The sequence below is a fragment of the Python bivittatus genome, unplaced genomic scaffold (genome assembly GCF_059951505.1).
Source record: "Python bivittatus isolate LINGU-HERP-01145 unplaced genomic scaffold, Pbiv_v1 ctg000480_np1212, whole genome shotgun sequence".
Lineage (NCBI taxonomy): Eukaryota > Metazoa > Chordata > Lepidosauria > Squamata > Pythonidae > Python > Python bivittatus.
Window position 1 is genome coordinate 77,194,001 of NW_028277075.1, and position 16,471 is coordinate 77,210,471.

A 16,471-nucleotide genomic window follows, 5' to 3' on the forward strand; every position below is an offset into this window, starting at 1 on the left:
AATCCACACCTGCAGCTTCTATTTCATGTTCTGTATCCCTCATTTTATAAAATGATAACACAGATAGTGCATAAATTAATGTGTACATCATGATCCAACTTGACTGGTTGGCCACGATAGGTAGGGTTCTCCATGAGTCCTTTGGGGTACAGCTTCAAGTTGCTTCCATGATCCAAAGTTTAATGATGACAGGCAAGTTTTCTTGGGGTGCACTTTGTTCCACTGCTGGATGGCCCCATTGTTTCCCTACCACTGAAGAGCTTGGTTAAAGGTTACAGTACTTTATGGCCTTACCCTAAGGACGTGCAACACTAAGCTTATAATTTTGCTAGCAAATATAATGCAGAAGGGACAGAATGCCAGAAATATAACTCACTAAATGGGCCCATCTTTTTCAGCTTGTCTTCAATCATTCCAGCAAGCTTGGCTGCTGTAAGCCAAGGCATCGTCATTCTTGGCTCCAAAACACTGGTTCTGTTCTTCCTTATCCTCCCCCCCCCCCCCACTGCCTACATGCTTTAAAGGAAGGAGGAAACAAAGCACATAAGGGTGGGGGGGGGATGAAGTTGGAGCATGAGGAGAGGATTGAGTTTGGTGCAAGAGTTATTTGAAATATGCCTGCAGCAGCAAGACCACAGGCCCAGCAATGACCATTTTCTTGAGGTGGGAGAGAAGAGGAATGCATTGCTTCGGAGAACACTGGATCACTTCTGGGTTTTCCTTCACACATGAGCAGTTTCATTCTGATTATTTCTCTTGTTCTAATGGGCATTATCTCTTGCTCAGGCCTTGCTGCTTCCATATAAATTTCCCTCCACTGAAACTGTAGTCCTTTGCTTTCTTTTATTCTTTCTGTATCATAATCTCCCTTCTCTTCCTCAAGAACATGCTTGTGCCTTCTCTCAGAAACTCGTGGGCCTAACCACTAGTTTCTTGCATTGATACAGTGCTCATTTGATTCAGGATAAATCATAAGTTACAAAGGGATAAGGTTGACCTTCAGTTTTTTTGCCAAGCAGACTGCAAATATGTATGATATGGTGGGGAATTGGTGTGTGTGCATGAGCTTGTGATAACTAAGGAAATCAGCTTCCATCTGTACAACTTTTTTATAGTTTATATATGAATTGCAGCTCAAAGAGGCATTATTTCTAAAGGTGAATTACATTCATCTGCAAAATGTAATCCAAGGAAGATGGCATAGTTCAAAGATAGCTGGAAAGAGATCTAAATCCAGTCTTTACTGGATCTCTTGCAGCTGTATAATTGTATTCTGATTATGTGCTGCTCCAGCAATGAGGAGGAAAGGAGGGAAAACAGTGTGTGTTTTGCATTTATTAGTTCACTGAAATGTGACTATGTTTAAACTTGGCCATTGAAGGTAAGGCTTTAAAGGAAAATGTCTCTGAGGGATGTTTGAAAGTTTTGGAGCCTGGCAGGTCTAGAAAATGATCTGTCTTGTTTGTAAGAAAAAACTCTGCTGTTGCCTTACTTAATGATTGTTACATGTGGCACTGTTTGAGCTCTCTTTGTCTCTAAGCGGATAGATTTTTCCCCTTTATTCTGGCTGATGCATTTTGGCTATTTAATTTTTTTTGCTGCTTAATTCTATATTGGGATTGCCCAGAATCTGGCTTTTCCACTTTTCCCCACTCCTCTCTCCATCTTGAGAAGGTGGTATGGCTGTTATGAGTTAAGGAAAAAACCAGATCTGCCAAGGGTCCAAATGCAGATTGAAAGTTCCCTGAATTTGTTTGAAAAACATTTTAAGGATCTCTCCCAATGCTTTACCTTCTTGGCTGCCTTAAGAGCAAAACAAATACAAATCTAAATATATTTGAGAGATAGGCTGCATGAGAGGGACATCCACTACTGTTTTTATAAACAAGAAGAAATAGCTAAGCTGGGATGAGATCCAGGTGCGGTGCCTGGCTCTTTTCCTTGGCTGGGGCTGAACAAACGTGAATGTAGTTTCTCCAAAGTGTATGTCTGCAAATGTAAAAAAGAGGGTGAGAAGAATCTCCCCCCTGTAAAAAATTTTTGTAAAACGTTCCAAATATTGCAACAAACATAACTTGGCTTCATAACTGACCCTTTTGTTCTCCATCAAAAGTGTTCCTTCACTGCACAGTTTATTGTGCAGCAGTAGGACATATTTGAGTGGTTGCATGTGTTGCTTCTGCAGCCACCTTTCTATGTTAACAAAATCCAGTACTCCAACTGGCTTTCAGGACCTCATTGCTATGCATCAGACATTCTTTTTGTTGTCAGGAGAAACAGAAGTTATTCTTGAATATTTTGAAGAACTAAACTTATATTAGCAGTAAAGAAGTTCCTTGGGCCCAATGTGGAGTGGACTCATCTCAAACAGATGAATCTGGGCTTCACTAAGCCATTGTTAGTCTGTTCTCTAGGTTTTTGTTGCACCTTGGGGGGTTGCTGTGGACATAGTTTGATCAGTTAGAGGCCTCCCAATTTCTTAAAAAGCTCTTGTCTTTCTCCCCAACTTAGCAAACAACTGTGAGAAGAAACTGTTCTTTTAACTCTATTTAGATCTTAAAATGCTGCAAGAACAGTATCCTAGGGTCTCCCTAATCTTTTCAGTACTTAGTGAACTGCTTTTTTCAGGAGTGTTTATTGGGTGATTATAATTCTGAATAAAAGTGAGCCCACTTGCCTTGGGGAGGGTATTCCCTGGCATGCCACTCAGAGGCTACATGTCTTCACTGTGAAAGAGTTTATGTACCAAAAGATTTTAAAATATGAACTAAATCAGTGGCATTCTGATTGTCACAATAATCTGCGGTTGAAGAATAATTTGTGTATTTATTAATAAATTATTAGATCTCACAACCTCTTTCTTTCCTATGCCAAGATGCAGCCTAAAGAGCTGAATGCCAAGCTTCAGAGATCTTCCATTTGCATTTAAGCTCATCCCATACTTAGCATCCTTCTTCCTCACGTAATTGAATTTTCAGGAGTGCAGCCACCACAGGAGAAGTCACCAGATGAAGTTGAAGCCTTTGTCCGGAGACGTACCACCAGTGAAGGTCAATATGAGAACAGTCCCCAGGAACCCAGTTCACCACGAAGCCCGACGGTTCGATCACCAATTCACTGTGTCTCACCAGAGGTGGTCAGCACTATTGCTGCCAATCCTGGAGGAAGACCCAAGGAGGTACTTTTTAAAAGATGATTTTCTTTTTAGCTCCTTGCATGGCAATAAAGATACTTGGTGGAAGATAGAGTAGTCCCAGCTATTAAAGGGAAATTTTGTTTGGCAGTAGAATGGAGTAAGCAAAGAAGACAGGCATAGGAGGCCCTCCTCAAATATTGGGTGGAGGTAGAAATGAAAAAGAAATTGATTTTGAATTTAGATACAAACCTACACCCTGTCTAGTACACTCTTATGCCCTGAAATTCTCATTTTTTCAGAACATTATGAAGCAGCTTGCCACTCAAACAGAAAAAAGTAAGAGTTGCATTTTAGATAAAAGAATGCACAAATGTATTGGGAATAATGGGCACAAAACCAACATTATATTAGAGAATCCAGCTTTGAAAGGCAACAATATACCATACATGGAAAAATGTATACTTTAGAAGAAATACAGAGGAGAACATGTGTAAATTTTCACACACTTGCTTTGAAATCTGTAAAATTGAGAGATTGCATAAAATTGATTTGGCCATTCCTATGGGTGGTTCTTCCTTCAGCTTAGGAATTTATTGGGAATTTATTCCTCCTCCCAGCAAAAATAAATAGCAGAATACCTGCTGAAACCCGTCTCCTCTGCCCCCCCCCCGCCTTGCTACCAGTTGAAGAAAAGGTAATAACGGAAAGATCTTTGATGTTAGGAATGAGAAAGAGGTGAAAATATGAAAGAGGAAAGAACTGGAGCAAAGGAGAGGGGAAGTACATAGAAAAAAAAGTAAATTCCTGCTGTCTAATTTGCTAAGAGTTGGCATGAATGGATAGGAGGGTAGATTATTCCATTCTGGTAACTTATTATACCTTCCTCTCTTTTGCAGCCCCATCTCCATAGTTACAAAGAAGCCTTTGAGGAAATACAGGGGACCTCTCCAAGCAGCCCACCTTCCAGTGGTGGTGAGACTTCTCCCCCAACCCCTGCCTTCCCTGTCTCACCACAAACCCCTTACAGCAACCTGTGTAAGTTTTGTGGCTTGGGCAAAGGGGTGGGAGAGGGAGGTTGGCGCATGGTTTTGGTAAAGCCATACCTAGAGGCAAACTGTTCTCAGCTTCCTGACACCCACCACCATTGTAATCACACTCTTATTTTCTTCTTTCTATCCATCAGCCCATCTCAGCTATTTCCTCACCCCCTTTCATCTCTGCTTGGTGCACTCTTCTCATGAGACTACCATAAAGTATGCATCCTTCCATCATAATAATCACAATGGCAAAGTTTTACAAGAATGATATAAATTTAGCCAGTAGCTCCCGGATGGTGATAAAGGCATATTCCTTTCTGAAATAATAATAATAATAATAATAATAATAATAATAATAATAATAATAGTAATATAGCCCAGTGCTGCACTCTGTCCTCTCTTCTTGTTGCCCATAGTGCATAAAAGTACAAGATCATTTACCAAGAATATACAGTTAAAGTAGGGCACAAGTACATAACTTATGACCACATAAGTGGCTCATCTGCTGTGGGTCTTTCTGTTTGCTACATCTTTAAGGTTCTTGCTGGAGATATGGTTAAAATACAACTTATATGGTTGGCTTTACCTGATTTTGCATATCATTAATCAGGAAGGACTACTGTAGTAGTAGTGGAAGCAATATATTACATAGCTTCTAAATCTTGGGTGGGGGAGCAGGGGATAATTATTCTTTTAGGCAAAATGCAAATGATTTAATAATTTAAGTTAATCCCTTTTTAATAGTTAATTTAGTCATGTGGGTCAAACTTTTGCTCCCGCTCACTTTGGTAAACATGTAATTATCAGAATCAACAAGATGATGCGATACAAGACTGACAGTAGTTCTCTTACATCCATCAGCAACCCATAATAGATACGAATTTCTCTAAGGTATTTATAACAAAAACATAATTTATTAACCTTTCGAAAAATACATTTGCAGGCTTACTTCCTCACTAAGGAAACATTATTCCTCACTGTGAAAACTCCTAGTGCAGAAATCCTACATGGGAATGTATTAAAATTGCTCTGGACCTTGTTATCATGAGAGGAGAATTCCCCATCCTGGGAAGCATCTGGCAGAATTGTGAACTGGAATAAGAATTACACATCCCTGATTGACATCTAAAATCTGCCAATTCTTATGTATAAACCACAGAAATTCCTTTGATCTGATATTTGAGAGATACTCCTTTTAGCGTATAGTTTCTAGAAAATCCCACACTCCCAGAAAACGAATGGTTACATATATTACTTTCACTGTCATTAACAGTCTTTCTAGGTATAAAAATAATATCCCAACAGCATCTATGGAAGAATAAAGGGGATCCGGTCTTAATCAATCGTAACCCCTGAGTCTAGCTGTGGAGTGTCCCAGAGGAAAAATCCATGGGTTTTGGCAAATAGATCCTATTTTAGGTAATAGTTGTAATTCTTCCTCTGAGACTCTTTTTATTTTGGAGTTATTTGGGTGGGGGGGAGGCAGCTGTCCTCTGCAGGTGGGAGAACGTAAAAAGTAATCCAAATCCTAAAGATACATTTGAAATACTGTAGATGTTTCAGTAACATACACGTCTGTTAGAGAACACATGAGTTGCATTAGCTTTTCCTATTAAAAGATCCACTCTGAATGCACCGTATGTAGCCTTGCTTTGCCAGTTTATACTGTACGTAGTATATGGAATGACATTTACCATAAAATAGACAACTTTAGGTGGGGAGGCAAGAATGTGCAAATATAAATAAATAAGAAAATAAAGCATATATTCCAAATGCCACATTTTATTCCACAGGTATGCCTGTACGCATTCTATAAAATGTACCTGTAAAATAAAGCATGGCATTTTGAATGTATCAGTCACCAATGTTGTGTATCTCACCTTGATGGAGATGGCTTTAGGGCGGTTCTTACACCGCACATCTCTTAATCCTCCAGAATGCACATGAAAGATTCCATCATGGGGGGGGGGGGGAAGGGGAGGAAATCATGGAAAATCCATCAGTGTGAGCTACCCCACCCCGATGCCAGCAGCAATTCCCAGCAAGAATGTTGATTCCATTGGTAGGTATCTTTGCAGCCCCAAACTGAGGAGATAAATGCACTCTTTGGATTGTGTGGCCCCATTCAAGATATAAATCTAATTGCAGATATATGTAGGCACACAGTTAAAACTACATGCAAAATTTCCTGTATTTAGGTAATATTTCACTGTTGAAGTTCTGCTCAGCTGCTGTAAAGCCACTGCTCCCATTCATCTGAGGCATTTGTTGCATTAACTTCAACTGTAAGGTATGCCTTTCATCCAGTGGGGCCCTGGAGCCAGCTCATACTGGCCCCTGAGAGCTGATTGTTAAATTTTCTGGAATTTTGCAAGCTGGTTAACAGCAGAGGTGAGCCTTGATGCCTAGTACGCCAATCAGCTTTCCATGATTGAGGGCGCTCCAAATGGACATACTGACCCACAGCAGTCCTGTCTCTCTACAAACTGTAGTGCAGTAATTGCAATTGCAACCAAATCAGCCTGTTTGAATAAGCTCATTCTGTTAGGCCGTGCACATCTGGTATGAATTCTGTAGAAGTTTCTGCTTTAAGTGAAGGCATAACAGCCCAGAAGATCAGACTTCGATCTCATTTAGCTGCTGAAGTTGTCGGCGAAAACCTGGTCTGAACTTACCTGCTGCATGCCCTCTCTGTCTTCCTCTTCTGGTCAAGCATGGTTCTGAGTGACTAACCTTTGGTAACCTGGTGGTGGGTTTTTAAAATTCATCAGCTTTGAACCGTTGTGCCAGTATTTCATCAGGGCAGTGCTAACATGGCTAAGCATGAACCAGGATCAGTGGGCCACTAAGCGACTGGGAAAGAGCAACGATCCCAAAGGGTGGAAGAAACCCCTTTTTTAAAATAACAGGTGTAAACTAGATTATTTCTGAACAGCCTGAATACTCCCAAATGTCAGAGTGCTAGATATTACTATTAACTCTCATCTGTAGATTTTAAATAAGATACTTTTAAAAAGCTACCCTTCTTCCCAATACACAGTGAATCATAACATATGAATGTTTAAGTAGCATCAAGGTGAGCACAATCCTGAAAAATAATAGTATCCAGCACATGAATAACCTCCCAAGATTAGAGAGGATTAAGAATAGAACCTGTCTTCTGAGCTTCATAGATGTGTGTGTGTGTGTGGTTTTCTCATATAGATTCCTTTCCTAGCATTTCGATATACAAAGACTATCTCTTCATTGGCTTCTTTCAAAAGCTGACCAGGACTATATGTGATTCTTACAGGTTCATACATTCTGATTTTGTGCCAGTCTCCAAAACTAACAGAGATTAATATAAGATTGCCTGGACTGTGCAATATGCCTGGCAAGCAGCCCATTGCTAGAGCAGAAGTGTCTGGAGAGCCTCCAGACATTCTCAGGGACACTTCCCTGCTTTCATTGGTAGAACACAACTGTGATCAGGCTAACCTAGTTTTAACTGAGTCCATTCATTATTTTCTGTGGCACACATTCCCTTATCTCATGGAACTTGGCTAATTTCTATTAATTCACTAAAACCTAATCCCAGATAAGTGGGTATAGGACTGCAGCTTTCATAACACTATCCCTTGCTTAATATCTGGATCAGGGACAACATGCATTCTGGTTCCATTTAGTTAGCTCACCTTTCCTAACCTTGCACTCCCCAGACATGTTAGATTAAAACTCCCCAAATTCACACTCATCATAGCTAGGGATTGAAAACGAGAGCCTGTAATTATAGGGCATTTATTGGGGACAGCTGTGCAAGACATATGCTGTCTTAAATTATTCTTAGAGTAGCAGGCCAGAGGTCTCTTTAGTATTCAATATGTATATTTATGGCTCCTCTGTGAACTTTTTGGTGAAGACTTGTCTTCTTCACCAGCAAACTAAACTAAAGTACATGAGACCCACGGAGTTTGAGAACAAAAATGCAATAGTATATGCACTGTTAGAGAATCCCAGTTGATCACTGGGTTACATAACATCCTGGACATGAACTTGCTTGTTTCCCCATTGCTTGTTGGCCCTGAGCAATGAATGCTAGCCAGCCAAGCTGATCCATGATGAAATGCAAGCTCTTGGTAACTGGCTTTCCTTTAATATGCCTGCCTACCTTCCTCTCTCCTCCTGCTGTGGCTCTGGCATAGGTGCCCATCTGAAGCCGTAAGTCAGATGATTGCAATGCAAGTTATGAAAAATGTGTTCAACTCCCTCCCCCCTCAACAGACAAAAGTTCTTCACTTGTTTGCTTCCATCCGGTAATCTTTAAAACGAGACATTCAGTTAAAAAGCCTGAATTGTTTGGAGTTGTCAGTAACAAACGCAGCAGCTGAAAGAAATCATGAAGGTTAGAAAGTACTTTTGTGAGACTTGCTGTTTCAAACACATCTCACATATACATCTGCCTCTGTTTGCTCCATTGCTCCTTGCTGCATATCTACTATGGGTATATATGCAAGAATGCCCTACATTTTGTTCTCCTTTTAGATTGGGAAGGCATAAAATCTGATACATGTTGATGTAATTGTGCAAATATTTTGTTGATGTACATGTTATAAATATAGACTTTTGCAGCTGTGTATATGATGTTGCTATTTATGATAGACAATGCCTTGATGTAGTGTTTGTGGTCCCTCTTTCTGTCTCATGATCATGATCTTTGCAGATGCCATATCTGCCCTTGGGCAAAACTGTGACATGAGATGATGTCATCCATTCATTCATGGACATTTTCCAAACACACTGGTAATGGGATGGGCAGGCTCTGGGCATTTATTGCCAAGAATATTTTTGCTTTTTTATGGCTCATACCAAGCAAGTAAAGAATAATCTGGAAGTGGATAGGTATTGCGTTTTGCATTGTTCTAAATTCTAAGACAGCTGCCAATAGGAAGTATGCTTAAGAAAGCTAAATGAAATCATTCTGAATTTTTATAAACGAGAGAAATGTAAAGGGGGATGTGTTCAGTCTCTGGATATCTTCTCATAGGAGATTGCAATTAATTGCAATCCAAAAAATTAGCTATGCTTCAACCCTGTCCTGCTTTGGAATATACACTCTAAATTCCGTGTCACTGGGACTAAGTCATTGATGGGTTGTTGTTTGGTATGGCTAAATATGGAAAAGACCATTGCAGTTATATCCTTGGTATTAGAACTAATGTAATATGTAGATGTCAGGCAAAGATGTAGGGTACAAATAACATGGAACTATTTTTATGCTATAAGAAAATGGGGATCCAGATTCCTTTGGATGGGTATAGGCTATGCCCTGTTGAAAACCTGTCAGACCTGCATTGTATGGAAATCCACAAAAGCGCCTATTTTTTTCTTCCCTGTCTCTTTTTCTATTAGCCATGATGTTAAAGGCATAGTAATGTTTGGCAGATATTAGGCACAACCGCCTGGGGTGTCTTTTACCAGTTCTGCCAAGGTCAGTGGTAGCACAAAATATCAGGCTGTATTATCATCAGCAGGTTTTTTCCCCCTCCTGCTTTTGAAATGATGGAGAAGACACCATTTAAGTGCATCTCTCAGCTGTGCCTGAGAGAGGCTTTGGCCAAAAGTCCATACCGAGTATTGGTGAGACTGTGTTATTAATAAATCTTTACTCCCAATACACCAAGAACACTCTTGCTCTTTTGTTATCTTGAATTGCTATCTTGATTATCTTAACTTAACTTTGCTAAAGAGGGAAAGTTTTGTTCTCTAGCATTTTAGAGGTTGATTTTATTTCTTTTCTACAAAAGAAAAGTGGTTTTTTAGCCAAAGGCATTTTTGTGACAAGGACCAGTTCCCTTGTGGTTTCAGAAGGACAACCACACTGGGCATTTTCAGCAGCCCTTGTATGCTTACAGTCATGTTTAGATTTGGCTATATCCTGGTAATTAGCAACAAATCAATTTTTGGATTTATTATTAATTTATCTATTAATATTCTGGTTTGTTGATTTCTTTCTCTCTTTCTTTCTCTGTATATCTGAAACAGTGCGCTCTCCGCCAGGACTGGCCAAAACTCCACTTTCAGCACTGGGGCTGAAACCTCATAACCCAGCAGAGATTTTGTTGCAACAGACAGGAGGTAAGTGAAAGTATTGTTATAATGAAAAGGTTGGTGTAACAGAAATAGGGCATCATCTGATACACACACGGAGTCCTCAATGCTCTCTGAGAGTTTGGTTGTTAGCTTGTAGACTTTTCATTACCCAACTAGGTAACATCACCAGTGCCACTGAGTGTGGGGTTTGCTCCCTGTTTATATATAGTAGCTTGCCCTGCCAGTTTTGGTGGGAGAGTAGTTTTCTCCTTGGTAGTTCCTTGATTAGGGTATTGTTTTCTGCTTGATTGTTTACCTGGTGTTAATCCCTGCTTACCTGGGTGTTGGCTCCTGGAGAGGATATATTCTGGTCTTTTTGTTTCCTTCTTAGCTTTTTATTGTCTCTTTTGAATGGTGTGTAAATATGGTTTATTTCTGTGTGTTTATTGATGGCTGATTTGTCTGAATGCCAAGCTTATAGGAATTCCCTAGCATTTTTGGATTTATCTTGGTCTAGGATGCTCACACTTTCCCAGTTGAAACTGTGATTGAGTCTGTCCATGTGTTATGAGATTAAGAAGTTTTCATTGTGTCTTCTGACTGCTGTTGGTGTTCATGGATGCTCTCTGCTAGTCTTTTGCCTGGCAGCCTTTTGTTTTATCTGTAAGGGTATCCATATGTAGAGAGATGTTTTACATTGCAGCATTTTTAAACAAGCAGACTTCCATATACTTCCTGGAATGGTAAATCCCAGGTATCCCATGCATTCCTGGATATTTGAATCTGCTTTTACTTGAATTCCCTAATTAGGATCTAACATAGCTATCAAACTGTATATGATCATAAATGCCAAAGGAAAGTGATTCTAATCCATACACAACTTAAGCCTGTCGCTGACAACAAGAAAGAAGAAAGAATGACGTATGCACTCTCCTTATGGTTCAATACCACCACCGCTCCTTGAATCTAACACAGACCTTTGACATCTGGATTTTGAAAATCTTAGCAAAACGGAGGGAAAAATGGTTTTCCTAACAGACCAGTACCATCAGGTTGGAATAAAAATATCTTTCTGCATGCCTAAATCCTGGATTGGATATTTAGATAAATCAGTTTTGCTGCTGGCCACTTAGTCACGTATCCAAGGGAAAGTCAAGCCTTTGAAGGAAGTAGCGTATCAGGTCCACTGTTAAGTACACAGAGCCCCAAAGAAGTCCACAAACTAATTAATATTTCCTGGGTTTTATTTCTTGAGGGGCCACTTTAGGGCACAACAAAAATGCCATTAGGGTGATAAAGCAAGGGAACTTATTTGCTTCTTTATTTTGTTGATTTATATCCTGCAGTCTTCCAACTAATAACAATCAAAGCCAGAAATGAAAATAATACACAACAGACAAACAGCCATTGTGTCTCAAATGTGAGCAAAGCATCACAAAGGAACAGCATTATAATAACGAAAACAATTAAAATAATAGATCAAAGACAATTTAAAAATGATTAGGATTGTTTGGCATCAACAAATTGAAACCTGGTAGCAAAATAAACATGACTGCTATCTGGAGCAAGGTTTCTCATCCTTATCAACTTTAAGATGTGTGGTCTTCAACTCCCAGAATCCCCTAGCCAGCATGCTGGCTGGGGAATTCTGGGAGTTGAAGTCCACACACCTTAAATTTGCTGAGGTTGAGAAACCTTGATCTGGAGGAATGCTAACATACATGCATGCATGCATACATACATACATACACTGTATATTTTAAAGATTTTAAAACATAATGAAGAAAAGGCTAATAGACTGACTGGGGGAGGGAGTTCTAGAGTATTGGAGCTACCACCAAAAAGGTCCTGTAGTCAGTTGATTCCAGACAGCCATACACAGGTTCTTCTGTGTAGAATGAAACTCCTGGGTAACAACATAAAGAGGAAGCTGTTCCTTCAAACAGAAGGGGCCTGAGCCATACAGGAATTTATATGCGAAAAGTAGCACCTTGAATTTGGCATGGAATGTAAGGGAAAATCCGTGTAACTGACCCAAAAGAGATGTTAGATGCTCCCAGGAGGATATCCCAGATAGAGCCTGGATGCTGTATTTTGGACCTGCTGCAATTTCCTATCCTTCAAGGGTGTCCCCATGTAGAATCCATTGCAACAGTGTTCTCAGATCCAGTCAATGCATGGATAATGGTAGCAATGTTACATCATCTGCATCTGGTAATAAGCCCTCTAGCTATCACATTGACCTCAGCACTTGGGGCAGCACAGAGTCATCCCAACTTGCTCTTTGGGGAAGAACATTCCTCTCACGGACAGAAAAAATCCTCTCAAATTGATTGAGGGCTTCCTGACATCAAACCTGCTTGAATTCAGTTTCATTTGGAGCAGGTGGGAGTCAATCAGGGAGCTTGCAACATCTGGAATTAATAATATGAAAATGGCAACTTGTGCTATGGCACTTCTTCATGTCCATACATTACAAGCCACGTAAATTTCTCTGATATCATCTTTAAAAATGTGCCAAAATATGTATAAAAATGAATGCATATTTTAATTTAAAATGCATATAAGAACGCACAATTCTGGTTGAATATTATTTAAGGTAAAACAAATACAAAATTTTGTGCACCTTTTAAATGCAGGTTGATAGAATGGAATGGATTGTGTAGTAATCAGAGAAGAGGAAAACAGATTTAACAACTCTGCAACTGCTTTTTTAAGGAGATTTGCCTCATCCTAGTGTGACAGCTGTCAGTCAGTCTCAGAGATCCTTGGGCATCAAGATATTTTTCTCCAATAATAATTTTGCATATTTATGCCTGTTAGTTTTTGAAGAGACCCAAAGGCTTATTGCTTTCATTTACTAAGCACTGACTTAAAGGAGCATAGTATAAAAACATGGACCCAACCTGTTTTAAAAATTAAGTCTCCCCTTTATTTTACAGTTGTTGTTTTTTTTGACATCCAGAATTCTAAATCCAAGTATTGTGTTTCTGAATCCATTGAAGACTAGAACAGAATTCTCTGAAGAAAAAGGAAACTTTAGCCAGAGATGAGCCTCATTGGTTGTACATTGTACTTTCTCATAAAATTACTTTGCAGGCATTCAGCACATGTTATGTGGTGCATGTATAGCTCACCTCCATAATAATAATTTGCAAGTCTTCCACTGTATAATAAAGATTATATTTTCATCAGGCACAGGCACTGCTGATACTCTCAACTGTTTAGCGAAAGCTTGCTAATATCAGTCTCTCTTTCTTTTCCTTCCTTCCTTCCTTCCTTCCTTCCTTCCTTCCTTCCTTCCTTCCTTCCTTCCTTCCTTCCTTCCTTCCTTCCTTCCTTCCTTCCTTCCTTCCTTCCTTCCTTCCTTCCTTCCTTCCTTTCCCCACAGAAGTAGATGGGGAAACAGTAGTTGAATATGATCAAGGTAAGGAGGGCATTCTTTTAATTTTATTAGAACAGTTTGGATGAACTGTGAAGGGAACAGAACAGTTTTCAGTTGCCAAGATACCTGATTGGCTTGCTGTGTATTGTCAGAAAGCTAAACAAAACATTTTTGTCCTAGATCTATTAGCATCACAGATTGTTCAAGGGTTGCTGTATGCAGGCATTAATCTCAAATAAATGTGACAGAGAAAGCGGCAGGGAAATTATTATTTTTCTAAGAGTAGCATTTTTTATCTCCTTGATGTAAACATGGGCGGACTACTTTTCCTTCTTCAGAAGTATTTTCTAGGTAAATATCTCTAGTCCTACTAATCTGAATGCTTAGTAGCCATCATTTTTTAATTTCCTATTGCAGAGTTGGTACTTCTGGCGAATTAGCTTCAATCTTAGTTAATTAATATTTCCCAGTTAATGTTTCCCAGAGAATTCCTTCAGTGTTGCTGAATGGAAGATGAGCACTGTAATTTTCACCACATATACTTGGAAGAAAGCTCCAGAGAGCTCCAAGTATCTATGTATACTATCCTAAGTAATGTTAGGCCTGATTCAGCCATTAGCTGGACAATGTCTTGATCTTGCTGTGAGCCGGCCAGGGTTATCGTAGATAAGATGGGCAGCCATTCCAGTCAAATGAATGAATGAATGTCCATCTCTCCATGCCCTTATCGCTGATGATTGTTGTATATTTGTATATGTTACCATGTTGGAATGGGACTAACTTGCACAGAAGCAGCAGCTGTAACATGGTAAAAGATACAGTCTGAAGAGAGTATTCCTTCCAAAATTATGGGTTACTTTTTCCAGCAATCTTTCTAGTTATTTGACAGCAGGGGGCTTTTTTGCAAGATGATAATATTTTGATAAAATTTCCCTAACACAAAATAATTTGTAGTACTCTTTACGTGCCTCTTCATTACCTTTGTACCCTGCTTCCTTCCAAGGGACCCTTAAGTAGTGTCCTAGTGTTACAACAGTCCTCACAACCTGATGCAAATCAGTAGAATTTCAAAAGAAATTTTCAGTGGATAGGATTAACTCAACAGTTTATCATGTTTATATCATGCAAAGAAGCAGTTATAACATCTACTTTAAAACATGTCTATTTCATTAAACAAATCCGCAGCTTTAAAAAAACTTAGCACATATACGTTTAAACACATCCAGAATTCTAAAAGGGATTGTGGGTATTAGCCAGAGTAATTCACGTATAATCCTATGCAAGTTTACTCAGAGTTAAGCACAATTGTATACAGTAGAGTTTGCCATCCACTAAATTATGTGGTTTTAAATTAATTTTTTTTTAAAAGTCTTATGTAAAGTTTTTTGTCAAACTGGCAGAACTCAATAACAATATTTAAAATGATTGAATATAATTCTGCCTTTAAGAACTATGCCCCGGTACTGTTACTCTATTGCATTCTTGGTACTCTCTGAGCTTGGTTGGTTGCTTGCAGATCTAAGGGCTTTATAGAGGTTTATCTGATCTCTTTGTATTTTAATAAGTATAGCTATGAGGGCTGCAATTTGAGATCCAAGAAGGGAATTCTTAACGCTTTCTTCCCTAACTGATTTTATATGAAAAAAATTCCCTGCTGCTTCCCCCCAAAGAATACCATACTAGAGAAACAATGGCTAAATTTCCTTTTTTCCCATATATGGTTCCTATATCTCCATTTTGTAAAAATCAGTAAAAATAGGAAGGGGGGTGGGTAGGGGAGGAAACTACACCACAATTCAGCTTCAGGTGCAATTTGGCCTTAAGGCATTGTATATTCTTCTGTCTGAGTTCAAATTTAGGCATTGCTCTGTAACTATACAAGGGATCTGCATTCTTATTAATTATTCTCCCCACCCACCCCCAAGCAAGGCCACTGCTGATCTTAAGAAAATTAATATAAACACAAAGCCAGGGCAAGAATTTACATGTTTAAGAAGCTGTTTAGGACAGAACACAGCTGGGATACAGCTTAATCTTTTGGAAAGCAGCTGCATTTTTAGGTATTCTAAATAAACCAAAATAGAATCCTAAGTATTCCCTGAACAGGATGTCCATCTCATGCTAGGTTGAAAATGTTAGCTTTAGACAAAATTTATGGAGGTTAGTCAATCCTGTCGGGCCAGATATATTCAAAAATCAATTATTTTTTTCTTTTTAAGGTGGCAATCTACACTGAGAGACCTAGCATCCTTGGCCTATCATGCTATTCCTGATAAAACTTAGTCTAAGAACATAATTCAATGTTAAAATCTCCATACTGATTTCATGTCAGAACAGAGAACAGATGATGATGATGATTAAAATTGTTATGGCCATCCATTCCAGAAGACTTGGGGTGGCTTACAATATCAAACTAGAGAATTAAAATAATAGTAATAAGATAACCACCCAGACTAAAAAAATAACCATAACAATAATTTTTAAAAATAGGGGCTCCACAAAGACACTAACCTCAAGCCCTTTTTTGTAAGGTATAGAATGCTTGCCTAAGCAAATAAGAAAAAAGGACAAAATGAAATGGGGAGCATTGCTTGATTCTACACTCTGCCTGTTTCAAAGGTTCTTCAGTTGCTAAATATAGTAATATTTCCCTTCAATTCTCCAGTCAGTTTACAAACAGGGATTAAAAATATGGGGAAAACATACCAGTTCCCATTCTTTAATAATAACCAGCATGAAAAGATTGCTATTTGATATTAAAGGATAGGATGGTGTGCCAATCAAGTGGATACCTAGCTGGCTCAAAAACTGTGCTGAAAAGGAATCATCAACTGTTTCTCATCA

At 39.0% G+C, this 16,471-nt stretch overlaps 1 protein-coding gene across 14 annotated transcripts in view; it reads left to right on the forward strand.

Moving 5' to 3' along the window:
• The window catches only part of TNS1 (tensin 1), a 325,093-nt gene that overhangs the window by 278,830 nt on the left and 29,792 nt on the right, over positions 1-16,471 (forward strand). For 8 of the 14 annotated variants that reach the window (XM_088146384.1, XM_088146388.1, XM_088146390.1 and 5 more), the window contains 4 exons: positions 2,979-3,178; positions 4,033-4,171; positions 10,195-10,287; positions 13,634-13,669. In XM_088146384.1, coding sequence (XP_088002510.1) covers positions 2,979-3,178; positions 4,033-4,171; positions 10,195-10,287; positions 13,634-13,669 — 468 coding nt within the window. The remainder of the gene's footprint in view (positions 1-2,978; positions 3,179-4,032; positions 4,172-10,194; positions 10,288-13,633; positions 13,670-16,471) is intronic. The other 6 variants (XM_088146389.1, XM_088146392.1, XM_088146394.1 and 3 more) reach the window with 3 other exon arrangements.